This window comes from Physeter macrocephalus, chromosome 19 (genome assembly GCF_002837175.3).
Source record: "Physeter macrocephalus isolate SW-GA chromosome 19, ASM283717v5, whole genome shotgun sequence".
Taxonomy (NCBI): domain Eukaryota; kingdom Metazoa; phylum Chordata; class Mammalia; order Artiodactyla; family Physeteridae; genus Physeter; species Physeter macrocephalus.
This window is the reverse complement of record NC_041232.1, coordinates 25,120,628-25,146,330: the sequence shown is the minus strand read 5'-3', so window position 1 is coordinate 25,146,330 and position 25,703 is coordinate 25,120,628. Positions and strand designations below refer to the sequence as shown.

Below are 25,703 nucleotides of genomic sequence, written 5' to 3'. Positions count from 1 at the left end.
CACCTCCACACCCCAGAGGCCCCCTCATCCTGCCGGGGACCCCACATGAACACAGCCGGGCGCCCCTCGTCTCACCCCACAGCCCCGGGACCCCACGTCCCCCTCACATGCACTCCTGACCCCCTCATCTCCAGGGACCTGCTGGGCGCTTACCTGGCTTGGGCAAGGCCTTCAGGGGGTTCCCGGGTTCCCTGCCCCTGAGGGACACCCGCGCTTGGTTTTCAGAAACACGACCTGGAGGTCGCTGTCAAGTGCATTAACAAGAAGAACCTCGCCAAGTCCCAGACTCTCCTGGGGAAGGAAATCAAGATCCTCAAGGTGAGCCGTGGCCTCAGAAGCAGGAGGGGAGGGGGTGACGGCTGAGTCCGCTTCACTCACGGGAAACTGGGGCTTCTGTCCTAGGAACTGAAACACGAAAACATCGTGGCTTTGTATGACTTCCAGGTAAGGCTGCGGGCCGCCGTCTTGGTGGGGAGGGGGTGTGCTCCCCTCCGCCCCCGCCCCCACTGGCCACAGTACAGCCTCAGGCCCCGGTGACTTAAGTCCCAGTGCAGCCAAGTGCTGGAGACCCTGGCCAGGAGTGGACGGTTCTAGGATAGCATCTCGTACTGGGGGAAGGAGCTGGGCACCCCCCCGTGTGGATGGGCGTCGGAGGCCTGCTGGGACCTTGGAGACCCCACCCTCAGCCCAGTTCTTGGGCCTGGGTTTCCTCTGGGCATGTTGGGAGAGCTCCCACCTTCCCCGGCCACCTGAGTGCCACGGGCGCCAGCGCTGCTACAACGAGGGAGGTCTGGCTACAGCGTGGCCCTCGGGGGTGTCTGGCCCAGTGGCCGCGACGGTGAGTCCTGTCCCCAGCGCAGGCTCAGGGCAGCCCTGCCGGCCTGGACCACCTGTCTGGGCCAGCGGATTGTTTGTTGACATTACCCCAGCGGGCCGGCATTGGCCACTGTCTCCCTGTGTCAGACTGGGGGAGGGGCGGGGCTAAGGGAGATTCCTTCTTGCTGGCAGTTGGGGCCAGCCACCCGGGCAGGAGGGAGGCGGGTGCCCGGCTGATGAGGCCATCTCAGGCCTAGCTGGCCCAGAAGACTGCGGCCTGTTTCCCCCAGTGACCCCGGGCTCCCAGGCCTGGCGGCGGTGGGGGGGCCCAGCTTCGGCCCAGGTCTGGGACCCTGGAGACCCGGTTTGGGGACCAGGAACCTGAGGCAGCAGATCTGAGGGCCAAAGTGCTGACTAATGGTTTTGAAACCTGTTTACTGAGGCCACGGGACCAGCCCCTGGCTGAGGGGAAGTTCCCAGCCTGGCTGTCTGTGTTTTGGTGGCCTCCTCCCTCCTTCCCTGTCCTCTCCCTCCCCCTTCAGAGCTGGGCTGCGGCCTTGGGGGCTGTGGCATGACATGAGGTGACTTGGGGAGGCCCCAGGTCCAATGTGACAGCGGCAGAGAGTACCTGGAAGCTGTGTTCTGGGGCCAACAGGGCAGCCCCCTTCCCCCTCCTCCTCTCCCACCCTTCCCTGTCCCCTGCCCCCGCCTCTGTATGCCCTCCTTCCATCCTGGCTGGGCCACACACCTGGTTGTGGGCAGTGCCACTTCCTCCAGGGCTGGCAGTGCTGTGGCTTCCCTTGTGCAGAGGAAGTGCTTAGAGGCCAGCTAGCCTCTCCCTTGCAGTGCGTCCCCCCCCCGCCCCGGGGCTCTGTGCTCTCAGCCTTCGGGGTGTGCGGTGACTCCCCGAGTCCTTAGACACTTGTCTGAGACACACGTGGGACCCAGGAAATCATGGCTTTTAAAAACAGTTAATGATTTGGCTTAAAAAAAAAAAAAATGAAGAAACAGTACAAAAGGGACGTGGAAAAAGGTGACTCTACCATTCCTGTCCCAATGAGCCCCATCTCCCCCAGAGGATCTCTCTGGGGACAGTGACACATCCTCACGTACCTCTTTGCTGCCACACCATCCACAGTTCTACTGTGGCATTTTTCACTTAAGTGTGTGTCTTTGAGAAGGTCTGTGTCACTCCACATTAACTCAATCCATATGTGAGAAGTGACACCCCTCTCCTCTCAAGAAAATTATCCCCCATTCTTTCTGCAAGGTTCAGAATCCAGACTCTGAAGCTAGGTGACCTAGTTCCAGTCCTGGCTCTGCCACTTAAACGAGCTGTGTGTCCTGGAACAAGTGTCTTAATCTGTCTGTGCGTCCATGTCTTTCTCTGTAAAACAGAGAGTCTGGAGTTGTTTGGTTGAAACTGGTCCTAGTAAGCACTGTGTGCGCTGGCGTTGCCACGACCGTGGCTGTGGTGTTCTTTGCAGCTGTGTGGTGTTCCGTGGCCCTATATTCCACAGTTGACCTCACCAGTCCCCCACTGGTGGGACGTGGGGTTATTCTGGGATTCTGACATGTCAGCAGTGTGGTGGTGACTCTCCTGGGTTCACCTTTGCCATGACTGTGTGTCTACAGGGTGGATTCCTAGAAATAAGAGGATGCGTATTTTAGTTTGAAACAGTTGCCAGATTGTGGTCCATAGAGGATGGACCGTGGACACAGCAGCGCTGCTGGCAGGAGGGCCTGTCTCCCCACATCCTTGCCAGGAGGTCGGTTATCAGACTTTCATCTTGGCCTGCCTGAGAGGTGGAAAACGACATCTTTTCTGGTTCTGTTTTTCACTTTTGGGGGCGGGCTCAGCATCTCTCTGTGTGCACGTGAACACCAGGAATGCCTCCTACCCAGGGATGTGCTCCTGTGGGTCTTGCGATTACCGAGGTTGGACGGCACTGTGGTTAACGGCATGGGCCCCGCGCCCTACTGCCTTTCTGATCCCAACTCGCCCATTTACTTACCTGTGTGACCTTGGGCAGGTTACTCAGCCTCCTGGTGCCTCTGTTACCCAGCAAATGGGAGATGATAACAGTATATCTATGTCGTAGGCTGGCTGTGATGACAGCTTGAATCTATGTATGTTCAGTGTTTAGATCTGTACTTGTTAGTTAGTAAATGCTATATAAATATTGGTTGGTGGGAACTCTTTATATATTAAGGAAAGCCCTTCCGTGATAGGTTACAAATATTCTTCCTCAGGTTGCTTCTTGTCTGTTGAGGTGGTTTTGTTTCGTGGCCATACGGAGTAGTGACTGTCGTCAGGCTGCTGTGGGTGTGTGGGGGGGCCTCTGGGGTGGTGCTCTGCTCTGTGGCCCGCAGACATGTGGGCAGGCAGCAGGAGCCCCTGGCCTTTCCTTTCCTTGAGGGGCAGACGGCTGGCTCTGGGTCTTGTCCTCGCCTGCTGGGCCGTGGCTGGGTGTGCTCTTTCTGGGGAGAGTGGCCATCACGGGGGTCAGGGGACAGCCCTGCCCAGCGTGCGCCCTGGGACGAGGGCCTTCCTGAGACCAGCACGCCATCCAGCTGGTTCCCACAGCTGGGTGACTCACTTCCCGGCCTGGCTGACAGAGCCACCCCTAGTGACTTTGGGTGGGTGGACACCTCAGTCAAGGGGAGAGGTCTGCCTTGCTGTGGGGTCATTCAGGGCAGTGCCAACCCTTGGCCTTGCTTTTTCCAGATCTCTGGCTCTCGGTGGTGGGCACCGTGACCCAGGCGGGCTCGGTGGGTCCCGGGCAGGGACGTGTCGATTCTGTGTTTTCCATTCTGGAAGTGTCCCCTGCTTCTCCCGAGTCAGGGGCAGGCCCGGTGTGTGGGAAGAAGGGGGCTGGAGAGGGCAGCTGGCCTCCCCCCGGCTCCCCGCCCCCGCCGGGAGCCACAGGCACACAATGGAAGCTGAAGGAGACTCCCTGAGGAAGGGTGGGCTTCCTCCTCAGGGTGGGGCTGGGCATCCCTTCCCGTCTGGGCGCTGTCCAGGAGAGCCCAGCCTGGGGGTGGGGAGTGCTGCGGCTCCCATGGGCGGCTGTGCTCCAGCCCTGGCTGTGGCTTTTGCCCCCTTCTGGAGCCAAGACGGCCCACTCCAAGGAGTTAACTAGGTCAGTGCCCGCCCCCCACCTGCCCACCAGGCCCAGCCCAGGATCACCGGACAGAGTGGGCTCGGCCGAGCCTGGGAGCTGGGATCCTCTTAAGCAAAGCACCTTAGCACCCTGTGGAGGCAGGGCGGCCTCCTGCGTGCCTGGGCGCCCGTGCCAGGCTGCTTGGGACACCTGGCCCTGACACCCGGGCCAGCCCGGTCCCCAGGGCCTGTGGGCGCGCCTCTGAGAGACGGAGAGGGCGCCGCTCTCCCGGCCTCCAGGGCTTCGCCTGTCCTCTCGAGGTGTGCAGGGCAGGGTTCACCGCCCCCTTCCTTGGGGGCCACGCGTACGGTGGAGTGGCCAGGACTCTGGTGCCCGGCCCTGCCCCTCCCGCGCCGGCTGTATGACAGGCAGAATCACAGGACCTCGCTGGGCCCGCTTCCTCCCCTTAAGTCGGCTGGGACGTCGATGGGACCTGCCCGGTGCTCAGGTTGCGCCGGGGTGCCCGGCAGGATGGGGGGACCCCGGTGTGCTCCGTGTAGGCCGGCGCCTCGGCCGTGTTGGTGGGTTTGCGTTAAGCACGTGACGGGCTCCTGGGGAGAAGAGCGCGGCCAGAAGCTCCCTCGTCGCCTCCCGCAAGAGGGGAGCCCTCTGGCTCGGCGGTCGCTGCAGCCCCAGGAAGCAGCCCTGGTCCTTTCGGGTGTCTCGGCCGAGTCTGGACCGACCCCTGAGGAGGCGGCCTGCTGTCTGCAGTCCACTGGCCCCCCCCCGCCTGGGGGAGCTCGTGGAGACCAAACTTAGCTCACGAGGAGGAAGGCCGAGGCGCGACCTTTCCGGGTCTTGGGTGGGCAGCAGGCTGCCAGGGGCGACCAGCTGTACCACCGAGGCCGCGCTGACCCCCGCCCCCCACCCCCCGCCGGGAGCCTGGAGAGCCGGCTTCCTCGGGGGCCTGGGCACGCAGCCGCCCTGGAGACCGCCGCCCTGGGGGCGCTGCAGGCGTGGCCGAGGCTCGTGCCAGCCCATGGGGTTAGCGCCTAACAAGCTGGTGCCGCGGGCGGGGAAGGGGCCTTCTGAAGCCAGGGCGGCGGGGGACCCCGAGGCCGGGCCTCCGCGGGCCCGAATCCCACGTGGTGAGGAGCCGGGGGCACGACTCCCCCGGCCCAGCCCTGCTGTGCTGTCCCCCGCAGGCCCTGACCCTCCGGGCTCCGTGCACAGTAGGGCCTGTGGGCGGCACCCTCGGGCTCTGCTGGGTGAGCCACGCGGTGAGGGGGCAGAGGTCGGGGGAGGAGAGGGGCCTGGCCCCAGAGCCCCTGGTCTTTGCTCGCTGAGGGCTCGCTGAGGCCTGGGGGGCACCAGGAAGGCTTCAGGGAGGTCTCGGGGGGCCGGGGTGTCAGGGAGCAGGGAGGGCTAGGAGCCCCGAGGCGGCGGGCGGCGGGCCCCGTGGGGTGGCCCCTCGGGAGGGAGGGCGTCTGACCTGCTGTTTGGAAGCGCCCCCAGCTGGAGTGGGTGCGGGGGTCCCATGGGTTCCTGGGCACGAAGGGCGGTGTGCTGTCACTGAGGCACAGGCGCCTCCCTTCTGGGGCAGGAGGTCGTGGGGTCCAGGGTGCGCGGGACTCGGGGAGCAGGCGGTACGGGGGACGCACCTCCCAGCTGGCAGGCCCCTCGTCCCATGCGGCCACGGTTCTGCCAGCCCTGGTGACCCCCCGGGGACCCTCGGGGGGCATGGGTACTGCGTCTGTCTCTGTCCTTGTCATCCGGTCCCCGCCCGTCCCGGCTCGGTGGGCGATCGGAGGCTTTCCTGGGGAGCAGGGCCTGTCGGGAGGACGGCAAGAGGCGGAGGTGCCTGGGCCCGAGCCCTGCCCTGCCCCTCTGGGCCGCTCAAGACAAGGCTGCTCCCTGGCGGGTGAATTCGGGAGCCTGTTCAGCGCGCCCCAGAGGTGGCCGTGGGCAGGGTGACAGCCTGTGAGGGAACAGGTGGCCTGGGTGTCATGGGGAGTGGCTGTTTCTGTCTCCTGGTTACTTCTGGGTCCTCATCTCGGGCCCCTCTGCCCGACTCTGCACCTGGCTCTCAGAGCCTCCCTCCGCAGGGATCTCCCTCCTCCTGGTGCCCTCTGTCCCCATTGGCCTGGGCCACCCCGCCGGGGTCGGACCAGGGACTTTCTCCCTGCGTTATCTCTCCCCGCAGCTGCCCTGGGAGGGCGGGGCCTGCGTGCTGGGCTGAGGCAGCTCCCACCTCTCTCCTGGGCGGGGGGGCGGGGGGGGAGGGAGGGCCTGCTTTGGTGGACGGAGCCCGCCCCCTCCCAGAGGGACCCGGCTGGGCACTTGGGGAGGCTTCTGCATCCCTGCCGGACGCGGACTCGCGGCTGAGTGAGGGCCTGGGGAAGCAGGGTGGGGCACGCGGCCCAGCCAGCCCCGGGAGCTCTCAGTGTCCACCTCTCAGCCCTGCTCCCCGGGGCGTCCCCGTCCTGGACCCACAGCCCCTCTGTTGGGGGAGCTCTGGAGGCATGGGGGCTTCTCTTTTGTTTCGAATACAAATGTATCTATTTTATTTACTTATTTTTGGCTGCGTTGGGTCTTCATTGCTGCACACGGGCTTCTCGCTGCGGTGGCTTCTCTTGTTGCGGAGCACGGGCTCTAGGCGCGTGGGCTTCAGTAGCTGTGGTGCGTGGGCTCAGCGGTTGTGGCTCGCGTGCTCTAGAGCGCAGGCTCAGTAGTTGTGGCGCATGGGCTCAGTTGCTCCGCGGCATGTGGGATCTTCCCGGACCGGGGCTTGAACCCGTGTCCCCTGCATCGGCAGGTGGATTCTCAACCAGTGCGCCAGCAGGGCAGTCCCGTGGGGGTCTTCTCTTGTTTCAGGGGGCTGACATTTACACCTAGGGTGTCACCCAGTGGCTTTGTGTTCTACTGGTGTGCGTCTGAGCCCAGGCCCAACCTCCTGGGGGTAGGGTGACTGATCAGGGGTCCTCTGTCCTGCCAGGTCGGGGTGGCGGGCGCTTCCCTGGGACCTGAGCAGGGGTGGAAGGCGGTGGCCCGCTGCTGGGGATCAAGTCTGTCTGGGCCTCGGGTGCCCTCCCGCAAAGGCGCTGAGAAATGTCCCTCCTGCAGCCGCCTCTCTCCTCCCACCCAGGCTTCCTCGGGGCGCCCCCGTGCCTTGAGAGCTCCGGGCCAGCTCACGCGCTTGCCCCCTTGCCCTGCGGGAGGTGGAAGCTGGAGCTGCCCGTGAGCAGCGTGCTGGTGGCGAATGGGGACTCGGTGCATTCTGCGGGCGGCGGGGAGGGGCTGTTCCTGGTCCCCAAGGCCCAGCAATGTACTGGTGCTGAAGGGGCTTGGGCACTTGCTCCTGGCTGGCAGGGCCCCTCAGTTAGGGAAGCCCCGCCGGGGAAGAGGGGAGGGCGCTGTCTGCAGGGGAGCAGAGAGGATGGGACCCCGCCTGCCTGGTTGACCTGGCTTCACTGGCCTCTCAGTTTGCTCATCCGTGACCTGGGGATCTCAGGGGACCCTGCTGGACGGACGCCGGGCCCGTGGGCGTGGGGAGGTGTCTGTGCACTGGCCTGAGCGATGGGCTTCTCAGTCTTGCTGCCGTGGACCGAGCTGTGGATGCTGGTGGCACCCCGAGGCCATGGGTGGCCAAGGGCTGAGCCGGAAGCTGGCCGGCAGTGGGCTGGTGGGGCCAACCTATAATGCTGTTGGCATCTTTGATTCCGGAGCCAGGAGCAGTTTCCGTAGCCTGAGAGTCAAGACCCTCACACTCTCGCTGTGTCCCTTCTTGGGGGCCTGGGTCCCCCACTAAGTGCTTCCCCTTGGCCAGGACTCACCACTCATAGAAGAGCAAGCTGAGCCCTGTCAAAACCTCAGGGCCAGGGCTGACCCTGACCTTGATGGAGACCTGGGTTGCCGAGGGCTCCCCCTGGGAGGTGGGGTCCTTGCTCCACCCCTGACACCTCTCCTGGGTCCTCAGCCCCTTCCCCAGACTTGACAAATAGAGTGGTCTGATTGGCTGCTTCTCCTGTCACTCAAGCCCACTTGGCTCTCAGACATCCTCATCTCCTGGCCACTAACCGACTGGCTAAGCCCTGGCATGACAGCCCCCAGGGCTGCCAGGCCAGCCAGCGTGCACGCTCACTGGCCTCTCCTGCCTGCGCCCAGGCGGTGTGTTGAGGGCAGCTGCAGGTGCCGGGTGCCCGGGTCACACTGGGGCCAAGCCAGGCTTCCCAGACGGCTGCCAGACTGGGGGACAGGGCGTGCTCCCCTCCACCTCTCACTGCCTCTTCTGTGTCCTGCAGGAAATGGCCAATTCCGTCTACCTGGTCATGGAGGTGAGTCCTGGAGGCCAGCTGTGAGGACGGGGAGGCTGGGCCCTCTCAGCTCTCAGGCCCCTTGTCACCTTGGGTTAGAGTTGTTTCCATGTCCGTGGGCTTAGGGTCACCTCACCAAGTGGCCACAGCAGGTGCTGGAGGGGCGGCGAGCACCCCCACTGACCTCCTCAAGCACGGATCGTGGGGGACGTCTGCCCCCGGCTGGAGACAGGGCACCAGGTGCCCGGGGAGCGGGCGTCCAGGGCTGGGGTGGTGGGAGACCTGGGCGGGGCTGGAGGGCCTGCCCTGGCCGCTGACCAAGGCGCGTGGCCGGTCTCTTGCAGTACTGTAACGGCGGCGATCTGGCCGACTACCTGCACAGTGAGTGGACGCCTGCGGCGGGACGGGCTGCCCGCCGAGGCTCACCCTGGCCCATTCTGAGAGGAGGCCTGGCGTGAACGAGCTTTCCTGGGCCTGATGGTGACGGCGGATCCTCCCATCCCCCTGGCGCCTGCTGGGAAAGATGGAAGGGGGAGTGGAGCGCCGTTGGGGACACATGCTGTGTCAGAACCACGAGGGATGGCCTCACAGGGCCGACTCGGTCTGCAAGGGTCACTCTTGAGCAGGGCCCCACGCGGCCCGCTGCGGATGTGGCGCCCGGCAGGGTCTCGGTCGCCGGTCGGCCGCTCCGCGGGAGCCAGGCCTGTCCTGGGCCCCAGCGGGGGCCGGCTCTCCACAGGGGGCGGGCCTCCGCACGGCCCTGGCGCAGGTGGGGGACCCCCGTTGAGGCCGGGCCTGGGGCTCATCGCACAGCCGCTGGCCGTGGTGCGTGCTGCGAGCAGGGGGTAGAGGTAGCTGCTGAGAAGCGGTCCTCACCTGAGAAGGGGCGGGGTGTGCTGGGCAGCAGTGCGGGGCTCGCAGGCGGGGAGGGGACACCGGGGCAGCTCAGAGTCAGACGGCGTGGCCGACGGGCCTGGAGACGGCAGGCAGGGGCGTGGGAGCCGTCCGGGGCGGGAGGCCCCTGGCTCGGGGCGCCCGGGCGAGCTGCGCCCCACGGAGCCCGTCTCCCCTCAGCCATGCGGACGCTGAGCGAGGACACCATCCGGCTCTTCCTGCAGCAGATTGCGGGCGCCATGCGGCTCCTGCACAGCAAGGGCATCATCCACCGGGACCTGAAGCCCCAGAACCTCCTGCTCTCCAACCCTGGCGGGCGCCGCGCCACCCCCGGCAACATCCGGGTCAAGATCGGTGAGGCGGCGTCCGGGGCCCGGGGAGACCGGCGGAGGCCCGGGGGCCGCGGCCACCCCTCTCACGCCTCCCCTCGCCTGCAGCCGACTTCGGCTTTGCCCGGTACCTGCAGAGCAACACGATGGCGGCCACGCTCTGCGGCTCCCCCATGTACATGGTAGGTGGGCCACCCCAGCCCCTGCTGCCCCGTCCCGTTGGAAGGGGCGTCCGCGGTGGGGTTCCCTCCCGTGTCCAGAGCAGGGCCCCATCCTGTGGCCTCACTGGGTGGCAACCGGCACGGCTGTACCGTTTCCCGCCACCTCCGTGGCACTCGGCCGGCGTCTGTCACGGTTGGCTGGCGCCCGGCTGGGGCCAGGCTTGGCTCGGCGCACGCTCAGCGCCCCTTCTCGCCGCCGCGCCGACCGCGCCGACCCCCGCAGGCCCCGGAGGTCATCATGTCCCAGCACTACGACGGGAAGGCGGATCTCTGGAGCATCGGTACCATCGTGTTCCAGTGCCTGACGGGGAAGGCGCCCTTCCAGGTGAGGCCCCCCGGGCAGAGGGTGTGGGCGCGCTCCGCTCTGCCGCCCGGCCGTCGCCGGCCGCCGCGGTCCCGCAGCCTCCCCTCACTGGAGGGATGTGGCCGCCCAGCTCCCCACGGTGCAGTCGCTTCAGGGCCTTGCCCTGCTCAGGGCCGAGGCCGGAGTCCCCACTGGCTCCGGGGCGCGCCTGTGTCCGTCCACGTGTACGTCTGAACCAAGTTTCGTGGCCTCCCTCCTGCCCGTTCCAGGGCTGGCGTGACCCCCGAGTTGGTAGCAGGACCCCAGGCTCTGGGGTACACCCTGCATCTGCAAGGCAGTGGCCTGCCGTGTGCTGGACCCCAAAGCGTCCAGGGCTCTGAGCCCGTGCCGCAGGCCCTCGCGGGTCCCGTAGTGGCCTCGTGGACCGACCCGGCAGCTCTCCACCGTCGCCAGCTTGCCCCAAAGCGCCCTCTGCCTGCCCGGTGCCCTAGGCTGCCCCCGTCCCCGCTCCCCGCACCTCCCTGCCTGCCGTTTCCTGCACGTGAGCAAGTGATTAGCGGAGGGCTGTCCCCCGCTGGCGTGTTGGCCTTGGGAAGGCAGGGGCCGTCTCGCTCTTGGCTGTGCCCCCCATGCCTTGAACAGTGCCTGGCACACAGCAGTGCTGAGCGAGTGACACATGGACAGGCGTGTGGGCGGGGCCCGCTCGGGGGCCGAGCTTGTTCTGGGGCCCTTTGCTGGGGTGGGGTGCACGGGCCTCTTTTTAATTTCAAGAAGCACACGACTGGTCACACCAGGTACCCGGGATGCACCCGCAGCAGGTGGGAAGGGGGCCCAGCCAGCATCCTTGCTCTGGGCCCCCCGGCCCCCCCGTGTGGTCCCCGTGGTTCCACAGCCTGGCTCGGGGGAGGGGGCCCCTTCCTTGGAAGTATGCGAGGGCGCTCGGTGTTTGGACAGACAGGCTGGCAGTGCTGGACCAGGGGCCTCTCGGGAGACAGAGGCTCTGAGCGGCTAGTGGCCGAGAGCAGCGGGCGTGCTCACACCTGGCCCCCTGGCCCCCACTTCCAGGCCAGCAGCCCTCAGGACCTCCGCCTCTTCTATGAGAAGAACAAGACGCTGGTCCCGCCGTGAGTGCCCCTCCCTGCAGACACCCAGCGCCCCCCCCCGCCCCCCCTGCCCCGGCCAGGCTGCCCTGTCAACGTCGTGCCCTGTGCCCCCAGCATCCCCCGGGAGACCTCGGCCCCGCTGAGACAGCTGCTCCTGGCTCTGCTGCAGCGCAACCACACAGACCGCATGGACTTCGGTGAGCCCTGCCCGGCTGGCCGCCGCCTCGCCCCCCACGTCCTGCACACCCCGCTCCCAGGGGCCCTGTGGCGGCAGTGAGTGGGTTTCCCGGGGCCCGCAGCTCCTTTCCCAGCAGCGGAGATGGTAAAAATCCCCGGTTTTGCAATGGGCAGCGCTGCTGGGGAAACCGTGGGCAGGGTGGGTGATCCGGGCCTGGGCCGCACTGGGGGCGCCAGATGTGTCCAGGAGCCGCCAGCTGGGGCTCTGCCTCCCTCCGTTCCTGGCGTGAGGCGGCGGAGACAGGGCCCAGAGCCAGCTGGAGCTCGGGCCCCAGGGGGCGGTGGGGCCTGGCCTCGGCCCTGGGAGCCCCGGCAGCCCTGGCGTCGGACCCTCCTGAGCCCGGGCCCATCCCTCCTCCTGCAGATGAGTTTTTCCATCACCCCTTCCTCGACGCCAGCGCCGCTGTGAAGAAGTGTGAGTCCCCTGAGGGCCTCGGCACTCCCGTGCCCCCCTTCTCCCTGTGGGCTGCCAGCCCCGCCCCGGGGGGTTGGGGGCTACCAGCTCCTCAGCCCCCCTCCAGCCTGTAGTCCCCGGGGCCCCCGGGGCCAGGGGGTGGGCTCGAGCTCAGCTGACGTGGCGCGTCAGGATTGGAGAGGTGAGGGCGGGCCCTCGCACAGGGCCCCTCCCGGTCCCCGGGTTCCTCCGGGGCGGGGGGCGTCCCGGGCCGGCAGGTGTGCTCGGCGTGGGGCTGACACAGGCAGGGTGGGAGCGCGCAGGGCCGGAGGGGGAGCATCCCATGCTGACGGGTGCTGACCCGCGCCCTCTGCCAGCCCCGCCCGTGCCCGTGCCCTCGTACCCAAGCTCGGGGTCCGGCAGCAGCTCCAGCAGTAGCTCCACCTCGCACCTGGCCTCCCCACCGGTGAGTCACGCGCGGGGCGGCGGGCTGCGGGCTGCGGGCTCCTCTCGCCTCGGCTCCGGGGTGTGCAGGGGTCCGCGGGAACCTCGTCGGGCTCCTGCCCCACCCCAGCTCGCGCCTTTGTTTCTGCTGTGTCGTCTGGTCCCATCACACCAGACTCAGACACGTTCTGCTTGTGAATGTGGCGGAGTTAGAAGCGGGTGGAGGCCTGTTTCAGGGTCCCTGTGTCCCGTCGGTCTCTTCAGCACCGTGTCAGCTCCGCGCCTGCGTGTGCACGGGCGCGTGGGTGGCCACGGGCGGGGGCCCCGTGTCCTGGGAGCCCACCCGCCCCGGAGCCCGCGTCCCCGGCACAGGGCTGGGGTGAGGTCTGCCGAGCTTGTGCTCGGGGGTGGGGGCACTGGGGCTTGACCCTCCCTCGGGCCGTCCGTCCGTCCTGCCAGGCGGGGGCCAGGGCCAGGCTGGTGGCGGAGAGCACGGCTCTCTCACGCCCAGAGGCGGACCTTCCAGACGCCCCACCTCCTGAGCGCAGTGCAGGGCCACGGCGGGGGTGGGGGGGGGGGTCGCCTGACACGGGGTCTCTGGAGCCTATGGGGGCCAAGCGGGTCCTCGTGCTGGGCAGCAGGGGCCCCCGTGAGGTGACCGCTCCTGTGGGGAGGTCGCCGGAGAAGGAGTGGCCTGGGGGAGAACGTGCAGAGCCTCTGCCTCGTCCCACGGCCCCCTTCACCCCGGCCCTGGGGCCGGGTCTCAGCGGCCTCCCCTCTGACCCCCAGTCCCTGGGGGAGATGCAGCAGCAGCTCCAGAAGACCCTGACCTCCCCGGCCGAGGCCGCCGGCTTCCTGCAGGGCTCCCGGGACTCGGGCGGCAGCAGCAAGGACTCGTCCTGTGACACCGACGACTTCGTCATGGTTCCAGCCCAGTTTCCAGGTCAGGGGCCACCAGGCAGGGGGTCGCTGCAGACGTGCCAGGCGGCACCCCTAAGAAGGGGCTTCTGGAAGCTTCTGCCCCAGAGCAGCCTGGCCAAAGAGTCAGAGCTGAGTCCTGCCCACCGCGGAGCGTCCAGGGCGCCTGCTCCGAGCGGGGAGCTGCTGCCCTCGCTGTGTTTGCTGAGCTGCAGCCCCCCACCCACCCCCGCAGAGCTCTGTTCTCGGGTCCTCAGTTCCCCTCCGACCCCGGATGCTGGCACTTCTCTCACGGCCTTGGCCGCCCTGAGACTCCCGGGGCGGGGCTGCGTGGGAGCGGGCCACCCTGAGCCTGTCGGCTTGGCTCCGCAGGGGAGGGGAGGCCCGTGCCCAGCCGACGGCAGCGCGAGGAGGGCAGGGGAGGGTGGGCACCCAGCGGCCCTGGAGGAGGGGCGAGGCCCAGACTGGGAGGTGTGGGCCCCCGGCCCGGGGCTCGCTGAAGGCTGGTGTGTGGGGACGGCACCAGGGTCTCCTTCGAGTGCCGTGAGGGCCAGACAGGCCAAGGGGGGGGTCAGCGCGAGCGACAGAAGCGGGGACGGGAGAGTGCTGGGCTCGCCGTGGCCGGGCCCACCCAGGAAGAGGTGCCTGGGCCCAGCCTCGCCCGTGTCCCGTCCACAGGTGACCTGGTGGCCGAGGCGGTCGGTGCCAAGCCGCCACCGGACAGCCTGATGTGCAGCGGGTAAGCCCCCAGCCCGAGCCCCGCCGGCTCTGCGGGGAGGGCGACGCCTGCTCTCGGGCTGTCCCCTGACCTGCCTGGGTCAGACAGTTTGGGAAGGGCCGAGTCTGCCGTGCCCAGTGCAGGACGGAGTCCCGAGGAGGGGCCAGGGTCTGCGCTCGTTTGGCCTGAGTGTGAGGCCCTGCCCGTCCGCCCTGTCCCCGCCAGGAGCTCGCTGGCGGCCTCTGCTGGCCTGGAGAGCCGCGGCCGGACCCCATCTCCTTCCCCGCCCTGCAGCAGCTGCCTCAGCCCCTCAGGGTAAGCAGCCCCTCAGGGTAAGCAGCCCCTCAGGGTAAGCGGGCGCGGCGCCCCAGCCCCAGTGGGATCCTGCAGGAAGCGGTCACGTGCAGAGGCCCTGCCTTCATTCAGGCCCGGCAGGGTGCCAGGCCCCTGTGGGTGGTCCAGCGGAAGGCAGGGGTTGTGGTGGGAGGGCTGCAGGGAGGGCTTGGGGCCCAGGGGTGGTTACCGGCGCCGCCGCGGTGTCGTCGCTCCCCCCACGTGCAGAGGCCCTGCCTTCATTCAGGCCCGGCAGGGTGCCAGGCCCCTGTGGGTGGTCCAGCGGAAGGCAGGGGTTGTGGTGGGAGGGCTGCAGGGAGGGCTTGGGGCCCAGGGGTGGTTACCGGCGCCGCCGCGGTGTCGTCGCCCCCCCCCCCCCCCCCCCCCCCGTCCCCGAGCTTGTGGGGCGGGGCCAGCAGGAGCTGGCCCAGCCTCGCTGTCCTCTGCGCCCCCCGCTGGCTGGTCCCAACCAGGAGCCACCTGGGGGCAGAGAGTGGGGGGCGTGGGGTGCCAGGGAAGCAGCGCTGGCCGTGCGCAGAGATGAGGAAGCGGGAGGCCCGAGCGGCCTCTGCCCCAGCATGTTAGGGCCTGGGGTCCGGCCTGGCGCCCCGTCCGCAGTGACCCCACCTCTCCGCACGCAGCCGGGCCGGGGCGTTCTCCAGCAGCAGGCGCGGGGCCTCCGTCCCCATCCCAGTCCCCACTCAGGTGCACAACTACCAGCGCCTCGAGCGGAACCTGCAGTCACCCACCCGGTACCAGGCGGCACGGTGAGTGCATGGGGCCCGGCGGCCAGGCACGTCCTAGGGGACTGTAAGGAGAGCCCCGCGCAGCCCGCTCGGATGGCGCAGGGCCGGCTCACACGCGCGGCTGTGCAGCCCGCACGCTGCATGACTGTCAGCGCCACCGCTCTGTGGACATGCTGGCACTCAAGCTGTACCGTGACTGCTTTCTGGTAGATGTCAGTGAAGTGTCTCGTGTCCACAAAACCGACGTCGATGTTTGTAAGTTTCGGAAGAGGAGAGGGCGCCTTTTTTTTCATTCACAGAAGCCCCTGTGGGTCGGGGGCTGCCCTGGCGGGGACTGGCGGCTCCCACCGGGTTGCGGCTGCTCGCGAGGCCCGTTGTTTGAACGGAGGGGGACAGGCACGTGGCATGCTGGTGGCCCCGGCCGGGCGTGGCTGGGGGCCTCACACCCTGTGCCTGCTTGCGTCCGCAGGTCCTCTGCCATCCGCAGGTCAGGCAGCACCAGCCCGCTGGGCTTTGCACGGGCCAGCCTGTCACCCCCGTCTCACGCTGAGCACGGAGCCGCCCTGTCCAGGAAGCTCTCCCTGGGCGGGGGCCGGCCCTACACGCCGTCTCCCCAGGGTGAGCCTGCACGTCGCTGGTGGACCCAGCCTCGGAGCTGGGAGCGGGAGTCCCCACGCGGGGGGCGGGGGAGGGGCTCACTCTCTGTCCCACATTGACCTTGGCAACCCCTCTTGCCCCCAAGTCGGAACCATCCCCGAGCGGCCGGGCTGGAGCGGGGCGCCCTCCCCGCAAGCGGCCGAGATGCGCGGTGGCAGGTCCCCTCGTCCAGGTAGGTGCAGCTCCGGCCCAGTGGGTGTGCAGGTGGAGCTGGGGAGGGGCGGAGGAGCTGGGCTGACCTCCCTGGACTGGCCTGTCGCTGCTTGGGATAGTGGCCCTTTTCCTGGTTCACAACCGTCATTTCTCATGCGTTAAAAGAAGGCAGGAAACTCTGTGAGACTGTTTTAACAAGCTTAAGGCTTCAGCTCAGGGAGGCCCACTCTGGGGCTCAGATCCCACCCCGACCCCGCCATGCTGTGTGACCTCGTGCAGGTGTCTCAGCTCCTCTGTGCCTATTTCCTCCGGTGCGCAGTAGAGCGTAGGTGCAGTGCGGCACAGGTGGCCAAGAGGGTAGAGGGAATCCTGCGCGGGCATGGGGGTCTCCGTACACTGTCCTGGTTGGTCGTGTGGGCGGGGCCAGGCAGTCCTGGGACGGCTGTGATTGGGCCCGCCCTGTCCCGCCCTGTCCCGCCCTAGGCTCCTCGGCACCTGAGCACTCTCCCCACAGCACCGGGCTGGGCTGCCGCCTACACAGTGCCCCGAACCTGTCCGACCTGCGTGTGGTCCGTCCCAAGCTGCCCAAGCCCCCCACGGACCCGCTGGGGGTGGCGTTCGGCCACCCGCAAGCCAGCCCCCCGCAGCCCTCCCACGGGCTGCAGTCCTGCCGGCCCCTGCGCAGCTCGCCCAAGCTGAGGGAATCCTGCGCGGGCATGGGGGTCTCCGTACACTGTCCTGGTTGGTCGTGTGGGCGGGGCCAGGCAGTCCTGGGACGGCTGTGATTGGGCCCGCCCTGTCCCGCCCTGTCCCGCCCTAGGCTCCTCGGCACCTGAGCACTCTCCCCACAGCACCGGGCTGGGCTGCCGCCTACACAGTGCCCCGAACCTGTCCGACCTGCGTGTGGTCCGTCCCAAGCTGCCCAAGCCCCCCACGGACCCGCTGGGGGTGGCGTTCGGCCACCCGCAAGCCAGCCCCCCGCAGCCCTCCCACGGGCTGCAGTCCTGCCGGCCCCTGCGCGGCTCGCCCAAGCTGCCCGACTTCCTGCAGCGGAACCCCCTGCCCCCTATTCTGGGCTCCCCCACCAAGGTAACGGGGCCGCGGCCCTCCAGGGGGGTGGGTGGGGAGTGGCTTTGTATGTGCTCGGGCCGCCGGGCTTTCTGCCTGGTGGGATTCCCCCGGGACCTGAGGGGCCCCGGAAGCCAGAGGCAGGGCTGGTGTGCTCCAGCACAGCTGCGCCTGCCCTCTGTGCTGAGACCTCTTGCGCTGGCTGGTGGCTGGATCCGTGTCTCCCCGTTCACGTGTGGTGTGGCCACATCCCCGTGACGAAGACTGGCTCCCAAAGCCAAAACATCTGCTCTCTGGCCCTTGACCGGAAGCGTCCCGACCCTGGCCCAGCATCCAGAGCCCCAGAGAACCCGGGCTGCCACCATTGGCACGTGACTTAGTTCATCCCTTGCCTCAGTCTTCCTGTCTGTGAAATGGGGCCAGAACCCGCAGCTATCTCGCGGTGTCTCTGAGGGCATAGGTGCACACGTGCGTGGCCTGTGCCGCACGCGTGCTTCTGCGTGTATCACTGTCCTCCAGCACAGGGTGGAGTCAGCCTTCACACCTTCGCTGTGAAGACCTGGGTCGTGGAAGTTTGGGGTTTTGCGGCGTGGGGCCCTGCAGACTCAGGCCAGCGCCGCTGACCCCGTTGAGATGTTAACGTCACCGTGGCGGGTCGTTCTCAGCACTTCACCTGCCCCTCCTAGGCCGTGCCCACGTTCGACTTCACCAAGACCCCCAGCTCCCAGAACTTGCTGACTCTCCTGGCCCGGCAGGGCGTGGTGATGACGCCGCCTCGGAACCGGACGCTGCCCGACCTCTCCGAGGCGGGGCCCTTCCAGGGGCAGCAGCTGGGCCCTGGCCTGCGGCCCACCGAGGACGCCAAGGGCCCCTTTGGCAGGTGAGTGGGTGGGGACTCCCCCGACGTGGCCTCGGGGAGGAGAGACCCAGCCCTGCCTGCTGTCTGCATGCACCTCACTCCCTCTTCAACCCCTTCTGAGCCTCAGTTTGTGCGTCTGTCCGATGGGTGACAGTAACTGCCCGGGGAGGGTGGGAGGACCGGGTGGCCAGCACAGTCGGGCCAGGCTGGGCACGCTGACCAGGCTGCGGGGCCCCCGGACCCTGCCTGGGGGGGCCGGGGGCCGGCCCTGGGCAGCGGGTGGCCTGGTGCCTGGGTCTCTGGATCCCCTGGGCGGCGCACGGCACGTGTTCACCACCCTTCACCCTGCAGGTCCCTCAGCGCCGGCCGCCTCACGGATCTGCTCCTTAAGGCCGCCTTTGGGACGCAGGCCCCTGACTCAGGCAGCGTAGACAGCCTGCAGGAGAAGCCCATGGAGACCGGTGCGCGGGGGCGGCCGCCGGGGAGCGCTGTGGGGAGCAGGGGCCCCTGCGGCGGGAAGACCCTGAGCCCCTCCTCTTGCTCTCCCAGCGCCGTCTGCTGGCTTCGGAGGGAACCTGCCCCCGGGAGCCCGCGCCGGGGGCGCCAGCAGCCCTTCCCCCGTGGTGTTCACGGTGGGCTCGCCCCCCAGCGGGACCACGCCGCCCCAGGGCCCCCGTGCCACCGTGTTCTCAGGTGAGGGCCGTCACCGGCCTCGCGGCTGCAGCGGCTCAGCGGCCCGCGCCGTCCGGCAGGAAGCGGGAGGGGCCCTGGCTGCAGTCAGGAGCTGAGCCGGGCACTGCCCTCACGCCGAGGCCCTGGGAGGGTCCTCCTTGGAGGCTCGGGGTCCGGGCTCAGGGCCGTCTCGGGGGGACAGGCCCCTGCAGCCCCGGCCTCTGGACTCCGGGGTGCCCCTGCAGTGGGCGGGGGCCCGGGAGGGCTGAGGCCTGCGCTGTGGCGCCTGCTCGCAGAGGGGGAGGAGTGGAGCGGGTGGGGACGGGGCTCTGTGTCGCAGAGCGGCAGAGGACTGATGGGGAGGGGCGGCCGGCCCTCTCCCCACAGTGGGCTCCTCCAGCCCCCTCAGCTCGGCGGGCTCCCCCTCCGCCCGTCACCTGACGCCCGGGGCCTACGGCGAGGCCCCCCTCGAGGTACCCGCCCCCGGCCACTGCTGCAGCTTTGCCGACCCCGTTGCCGCCAACCTGGAGGGGGCCGTGACCTTCGAGGCCCCCGACCTCCCCGAGGAGACCCTCATGGAGGTGAGGGCTGGGCGGGGGCGGGCGCCGGGCCCCGCGTGGCGTCCGGGCAGGGCTGGTCGCGGGACGCCGAGGCGCGTCCCTCAGTCGCCCCGTCTCCCCAGCAAGAGCACACGGAGATCCTGCACAGCCTGCGCTTCACGCTCGTCTTCGTCCAGCACGTCCTGGAGATCGCGGCCCTGAAGGGCAGCGCCAGCGAGGCGGCCGGGGGGCCCGAGTACCAGCTGCAGGAGAGCGTGGTGGCCGACCAGATCAGCCTGCTGAGCCGCGAGTGGGGGTGGGTGTGCCCAGCGGGGCCCCGCGGGGAGGCAGCGGGGGTGCGGGCCCCGCCCCTGACGTGTCCTTGCCGCCGTCCAGCTTCGCAGAGCAGCTGGTGCTCTACCTGAAGGCGGCCGAGCTCCTCTCCTCGGGCCTGCAGACCGCCATCGACCAGATCCGGGCCGGCAAGCTCTGCCTGTCATCTACCGTGAAGCAGGGTGAGGGCAGCCTCGGCCGGCGGCGGCGGCGGCGGCGGCGGCGGCAGCGGCGGTGGCAGCTTTCGGGGCAGGAGACCCTGAACTCATGTTAGGGGAGTCGGGGAGGGAGGAATAACTATCTCCGGGAGAAGGTCAGCGAGGAAGAGGTGACGAGGGAGGCCTTCCTGAGGAGGTTACCTGGTGCAGGCCCAGCCCGGGGAGGGATAGTGTTGGGGGGGGCAGGTGCAAAGGCCCTGTGGCAGGGCCCGCATGGGTCTGGGGGGCGGGAAGGCACAGCGTGAGTTACTGGAGCAGAGCACCTAGGAGGTGGGGTCGGACAGTGCCCCGGGGACGGAGTGAGGGGCTTTTGCCCCCTGGTCGCGTGGGTTCCCTTCCTGGGGGCCGGCCTGAGCTGCCGGGGCGCCTCCCACAGTGGTGCGGAAGCTGAACGAGCTGTACAAGACGAGCGTGGTGTCCTGCCAAGGCCTGAGCCTGCGGCTGCAGCGCTTCTTCCTGGACAAGCAGCGGCTCCTGGACCGCATCCAGAGCGTCACCGCCGAGAAGCTCATCTTCAGCCACGCGGTGCAGACGGTACGACGGCGGGGAGGGGTGGCCACGTGGGGCAGGGCGGGGAGAGCGGGCTGAGGAGTGGGCAGGGCGGGTTGACGGCCACAGCTCCGCCGGACTTCAGGGGGCATCACTCCTGGGGTGGGAAGTTACGCTGCACTGTCCCCTCAGCCAGCAGATGTCACCCGGGCCCCTCCAGCCCTGGTGGGGAGCCGGGAGCTCCCCTGGGCTTGCGCCTCACTGTGAGGCTCCACGGCCCAGGCGTGTGCCTCCCTGAAACTCAGGTTCCTTACCTGGAAAATGGGGAACCTGGTTTTCAAGGCTCTTAGCAGGTGAGTTGGTTCCTTCCTGTCTAGAGGGAACCGACGCAGGCAGCCCAGCTGGGAGCTTCGGCGTGAAGGCGGGAGGGGCTTGGGGGGGGTCCTGCTCAGTGCTCTGCGTCTGTTGCTTTGGCGTCCTTGTGCCCCAAAAGCGCTGCTCCTAAGGCCGTGCCTGTTTCTGAGAAAATTCACTCGTGCAGTAAAAACGCAGCCCGAACAGACGTTCGGGAACAGCCGGCCTCCTCGTCCCCGATGGGGAGCCGGGAGCTCCCCTGGGCTTGCGCCTCACTGTGAGGCTCCACGGCCCAGGCGTGTGCCTCCCTGAAACTCAGGTTCCTTACCTGGAAAATGGGGAACCTGGTTTTCAAGGCTCTTAGCAGGTGAGTTGGTTCCTTCCTGTCTAGAGGGAACCGACGCAGGCAGCCCAGCTGGGAGCTTCGGCGTGAAGGCGGGAGGGGCTTGGGGGGGGTCCTGCTCAGTGCTCTGCGTCTGTTGCTTTGGCGTCCTTGTGCCCCAAAAGCGCTGCTCCTAAGGCCGTGCCTGTTTCTGAGAAAATTCACTCGTGCAGTAAAAACGCAGCCCGAACAGACGTTCGGGAACAGCCGGCCTCCTCGTTCCCGAGCCCCCCCCCCCCACCCAGGGGGACCGTCACTGACCTGACCGGGACTGAGGGAGCGCTCTGCCCGGTGCGGGTGGCCGGCCGCCTGCCCCGTAACCCCGGCGGCCTGCGGCGAGCAAGCCTCTGTCGAGACTGCGCGTGACCCGGCGGCGCCCGCAGCGCGCTGCACCGTGCGTGGCTCGTGCGGCCGCCGGCCCTGGGTCCCCCGTCTCTGTGGAGGGCAGCTGGGCCCAGCCTCCGCCCTCACCCGGCAGGTGCAGTCGGCCGCCCTGGACGAGATGTTCCACCGCCGGGAGGACTGTGTCCAGCGCTACCACAAGGCCCTGCTGCTCATGGAGGGGCTGCAGCAGATCCTCTCGGACCAGACAGACGTGGAGAACATCGCCAAGTGTCAGTGCCTGCTGGGCCCCTGGGTGCGGGGGCGGGAGGGGGCAGCCGGTGCCCGCTCACCGTGGCGCCCGCCCCCCCCTCCCTCCCTGCAGGCAAGCTGTGCATCGAGCGGAGACTCTCGGCCCTGCTGACCGGCATGTGTGCCTGACCTCCTGGAGGCCCGGCCCACGGCGCCCCAGGGGCTTGGCCCTTCGCTGCCGATCCGTGGGGTGCGGAGCAGCGTGCTGGCCGGGCTCGAAGGGACAAGCCCGCGGCCGTGACACCGCTCGCCGAGGCTGGGGAAGGGACCGTGGCTCCCCACCCAGCGTCCGGAGCCAGGCCTCAAGCCGCGTCTCTGTCTCCTGGGCTCCGCGGCCGTGGACTTCGGGGCGCTGGAGGGCCCCGCACAGAACCTCAACGTAGGCCAGTCCCCTGGCCTGGCTGACGGGCAGAACTCCCTGCCCGGCCGGCAATGAGAACTTCTCTCCCGGCTGCCTCCATGGCAGGTGGGGATGTGTGGGCACCCCTGACCCCGCCCAGACCCCAGGGCTGCCTCTCTGAGGACAAGTGGAGGCCCTGAGGCCGCGATGCCCGCTCAAGCCAAAGCCGCCAGGCCTGCCCAGCGGATCCACCCAGCAAAAGGTGTGTGTCCTCCTGGCTCCCTCCTCTCCCTTTCCTGAGACCACCACCCAGCTTTGTGAGTCACCCAGCACTTTATGCAGGCGGACTGGACCCGGGGCTGCCACTCGGTCCCGGCTGTTGCACCACCAGGCGCGTGTACACGCCCGTAATCACATATCCGTGTGCAGACAGCTCCGCGAGCGCGTGTGCTGTGCCTGCCGCCCGGGTTGCTCTCGGGGCGACACAGCCGTCTTATTTAAATGTTCTTTTAGGGACGGACAGTACGAAGCACCGAGCTTCCAAAACCCAGCACAGACGTTGTTGCCGTCTTTCACACTTTACTCCTAAGATGTGTCTTATCTTCTGCAGCTCTTTTTCTTTTTTTTTAAAAGAAGAAAACTCGTATGAGTTGACGTTTTGTTCTGAAGGGACGGGGGCAGGATCGGGGCAGCCTCGGCAGCGATGCCGAGACCCGGGGGGCCGGTGGCGCTGGGTGCGTGTGGTCTGCGCGTGGCCGTCCGCCCTCCTGCCTGTAGGGCGGCCCTACCCCTGCCCTCGCTCCCTGCCTGAAGACGGCGGGCAGCTGAGGACCGTTTTTGTGCGTAAACCTCCCTGTCCAGCTCTCACAGTAGGTTTTGATGTCAAGCCCTCTGTCCCCTCACCAGGTCCTGGCTGCCATGGGGGGTAGGCGGGGAGGCCACCTTCCAGGCTCGGGGTGGGGGGCGGTCCCTTTTCTGGCCTGCCCAGCTCTGCCTAGCCCCTCTCGAATGTGTCCTCAAGGATGCAGACGGAGCCGCCCCAGTCCAGTACCCCCGGCGCGGAGGTCTCACCGCAGGCCCAGGCGAAGACCCCACGTGTTTCTCTCTTGCGATACTTGAAATCTTGCCCCTGTGCTTGGACCCAGAAGAAGAAGAGCAGCCCTGGGACTCGTTTCTGTCTCCTCACCGGTGACTTGAGCTTCTCCTCCTGCGCAGAAAATGTCCGTATTTATTGCTTCATGGTTGCTGGAACCAGGGCCTCTAGGGGGCCGGCGCCGCGGGAGGGGCCCCTCGGGCTCTGTCGGCGGGCGGCCTCCAGGGTGCAGGGTGCGCGCTGCCCGCCCAGCCTGTCCTCCACAGCACAGCTCTCCACCCTTGGTCTACCTTACAAGACGTTTGTGTCACCCGCCCCCGCCCCCCCTCCACCCCTTGCGTTAAGTTGTGTAACATCAATTTAAGAAATAAACCTCTCGAGTTGTTGGGCTGCTGTTACCGATGGTTTGTCACGGCCTACCCTTCTCCCGTCACCTCCTTTCTCGGACTACACGCCCGGCCCCCCCATGTCCTGCAGCAGCAGCTGGAGTTTGGGGGTCAGGTTCGGGCCAAGGCTGGGAGCTCAGTCCTCCAGGGGTTCACCGGCTGCCAGACCTTGACAGCAGCCGCGTCATTTCCGTCCCCACCCACGGCTCAGGAGGGTCCCCCGCTCCACCTCTGGGTGGGTGTGAGAGGCTGTGGTTTTGCGCCCTGATGGTTAGTGACCTCAAGTATCTTTCCGTGTGTTTGTCAGCAATTTCTAGATCATGTTTGGAGAAATGTCCATTCAAGTCCTTTGCCCGTTTTTGAATCGGATGGTTTCGGTTTTTGTTGTTGAGTGGTAAGGTTTCCATTTTTTAGACTACGTGTTGTTTTTTATTTATGTTTTTATTTTTTTTTGTTTTTGTTGTTTTGTTTTTTGTGGTATGCGGGCCTCTCACCGTTGTGGCCTCTCCCGTCGCGGAGCACAGGCTCCGGACGCGCAGGCTCGGCGGCCATGGCTCACGGGCCCAGCCGCTCCGCGGCACGCGGGATCCTCCCGGACCGGGGCACGAACCCGCGTCCCCTGCGTCGGCGGGCGGACTCTCAACCACTGCGCCACCAGGGAAGCCCTGTTTATCTGTTTTTAAGCTTATTTTATTTATTTATTTTTATTTTTTTGGCTGCATCGGGTCTTCGTTGCTGCGCGCGGGCTTTCTCTAGTTGTGGCAGGCAGGGGCTACTCTTCATTGCGGTGCGCGGGCTTCTCATTCCGGTGGCTTATCTTGTGGAACGCGGGCTCTAGGCACGCAGGCTCAGTAGTTGTGGCACGCGGGCTCTAGAGCACAGGCTCAGTAGTTGTGGCGCACAGGCCCAGTTGCTCCGCGGCACGTGGGATCTTCCCGGACCAGGGCTCGAACCCGCGTCCCCTGCATCGGCAGGCGGATTCTCAACCACTGCGCCACCAGGGAAGCCCTACATATTGTTTTAATAGGTTAAAAGTATCTCATTAAGTTACCAAAAAGGCTAACCGCGATGTGAAACGAAAGTTCGCGGAGGGGTAGTGATAGAGGAAGTGGAAGGTGGGGCCTCAAAAGGCCAGGTCCCAGCAGGGCTGCTCCAGTCTGGCTTCCTGGCGTGCGTGCTCCCGGCTCTGCAGCCAGGAAGGGCCGTGCCTGGCGGAGATGCAGCCCCTTCCGCTCTGTGGGGCTCCCGGTATGTTACACAAAGAAATGCCAAAAGAGGATTAAGACAACCGTGGCGTTTTGTTGTCAAATTAATAGACTTTATTTCTTACAGCGGTTTTAGGTTTACAAAAAATTGTGCAGAAAGTACAGGGAGTTCCCAAATACTCCCTCTCCCCTGCCACCCACTTTACTTCTCCTGTTAACACCTGGCATGGGTGGGATTCGTCTGTTACAGCTGATAACCTACACTGACACACGAGCGTCACCCGAGTCCACGTTTACGTCGTGCCTCGCTCTTGGTGCCCGTGCTGCGGGTCTGGACGCGCGCACGACGACTTGTACCATTTCAGTGCCATGCAGCGCAGCTTCACTGCCCTGAATATCCTCTGCGCTCTGTGTTCGTTCCCCTGACTTCAACCTCTGTCCCTTTACCGTCTCCATAGTTTCGCCTCTTCCAGAATGCTGGAATCACACAGTGTATGGCCTTTTCAGTTTGACTTCTTCTGGGTCTTGCCATGGCTTGATGGCTCATTTCTTTTCAATGCTGAATGATACTCCCCTGTCTGGGGGTACTGAGTTTATCCATTTTCCTACTGAAGGATATCCTCTTGCTTCCCAGTCTTGGTATTTATGGGTAAAGCTGCTGTAAACATCCCTGTGTAGGAGCCTGAGAGTAAGGAGGGCCCAGGAGGGCAGGCTGGGCCGGGGGTGCAGCGGGCCCACGGGAGGGACCGGCTCCCCCCTTCCTGCAGAGCTCACGTTGCCCTGCACGCTCCTGGCATGCTCACGGGGGCCTTCGGCCAGGAGGTCTGGCTCAGGTGCCCGCCCCGCTTCCAGCTGCCCCCTGGGCACCTGTCCCAGCGTCACAGGCCTCAGTTTGTTCTCCGTAGATCAGAGATGTGGGATCGGGGCTGCTGGGTCCGGCTCGGTGCCACCATGGCCAGTTTGCAGGGAGGCCCCTCGGCGGTCTTTTCCTTTCGTTGTCTCACCTGACACAGGACCTCGGAGCGTGGCCCCAAGCTTCCATCCTCCCCACCTGCCGGCCTGCGGCGCGGCCTGGGGTCTTGGGCCTGCCCCCGACGTGGCCCTCACCCGGCCTGGGTTTCTGTTCCAGCACCGGGAGCTTCCTGGTTCACACGGGCAGGGGGAGATGGACCGCTTCCCGGGGCACAACCCGAAGTCCCATCATCCAGTCTCAACTGCCTCCCTCGGCGGCTCTCGTTCCAGCCGCCACGGTTGCCCAGGTCGTGCGCTCACACGGATGGCTCAGCCTGGGCCCCGTGTCCACCTCCATGTGCCGGCGCGGGCCCGGGCCTCCAGAGCTGCAGAGGCCGAGGGCGGGGAAGGAGTGTCCCCCGACAAAGGAGTCTCTATGGTAAGGGGTGCTCTGTGATGGGAGGTGCTGTGTGATGGGGTTCTCTGGGTGAAGGTAG

The 25,703-nt window shown here is 67.0% G+C and overlaps 1 protein-coding gene and 1 long non-coding RNA gene across 2 annotated transcripts in view; one reads left to right on the top strand and one right to left on the bottom strand.

The window, feature by feature from the left end:
• The window catches only part of LOC129391562 (uncharacterized), a 6,306-nt gene extending 6,068 nt beyond the window's left edge, over nt 1-238 (bottom strand). The window contains exon 1 of the long non-coding RNA XR_008615882.1: nt 154-238. This is a non-coding gene — a long non-coding RNA (uncharacterized lncRNA). The remainder of the gene's footprint in view (nt 1-153) is intronic.
• ULK1 (unc-51 like autophagy activating kinase 1) overlaps nt 1-21,444 on the top strand; it is a 22,018-nt gene extending 574 nt beyond the window's left edge. The window contains exons 2-28 of the mRNA XM_024121021.3: nt 226-318; nt 403-444; nt 8,222-8,254; nt 8,578-8,614; nt 9,308-9,481; nt 9,565-9,638; nt 9,901-10,002; nt 11,047-11,105; nt 11,199-11,281; nt 11,686-11,736; nt 12,093-12,181; nt 12,949-13,102; nt 13,756-13,816; nt 14,021-14,110; nt 14,770-14,895; nt 15,344-15,492; nt 15,617-15,703; nt 16,505-16,773; nt 17,439-17,632; nt 17,963-18,072; nt 18,161-18,304; nt 18,671-18,864; nt 18,966-19,138; nt 19,219-19,337; nt 19,750-19,907; nt 21,077-21,212; nt 21,305-21,444. Of these exons, the coding sequence (XP_023976789.1) occupies nt 226-318; nt 403-444; nt 8,222-8,254; nt 8,578-8,614; nt 9,308-9,481; nt 9,565-9,638; nt 9,901-10,002; nt 11,047-11,105; nt 11,199-11,281; nt 11,686-11,736; nt 12,093-12,181; nt 12,949-13,102; nt 13,756-13,816; nt 14,021-14,110; nt 14,770-14,895; nt 15,344-15,492; nt 15,617-15,703; nt 16,505-16,773; nt 17,439-17,632; nt 17,963-18,072; nt 18,161-18,304; nt 18,671-18,864; nt 18,966-19,138; nt 19,219-19,337; nt 19,750-19,907; nt 21,077-21,212; nt 21,305-21,360 (3,057 nt within the window). The 3' untranslated portion in view covers nt 21,361-21,444. The remainder of the gene's footprint in view (nt 1-225; nt 319-402; nt 445-8,221; nt 8,255-8,577; nt 8,615-9,307; nt 9,482-9,564; nt 9,639-9,900; nt 10,003-11,046; nt 11,106-11,198; nt 11,282-11,685; nt 11,737-12,092; nt 12,182-12,948; nt 13,103-13,755; nt 13,817-14,020; nt 14,111-14,769; nt 14,896-15,343; nt 15,493-15,616; nt 15,704-16,504; nt 16,774-17,438; nt 17,633-17,962; nt 18,073-18,160; nt 18,305-18,670; nt 18,865-18,965; nt 19,139-19,218; nt 19,338-19,749; nt 19,908-21,076; nt 21,213-21,304) is intronic.
• Nucleotides 21,445-25,703: the final 4,259 nt, after the last annotated feature.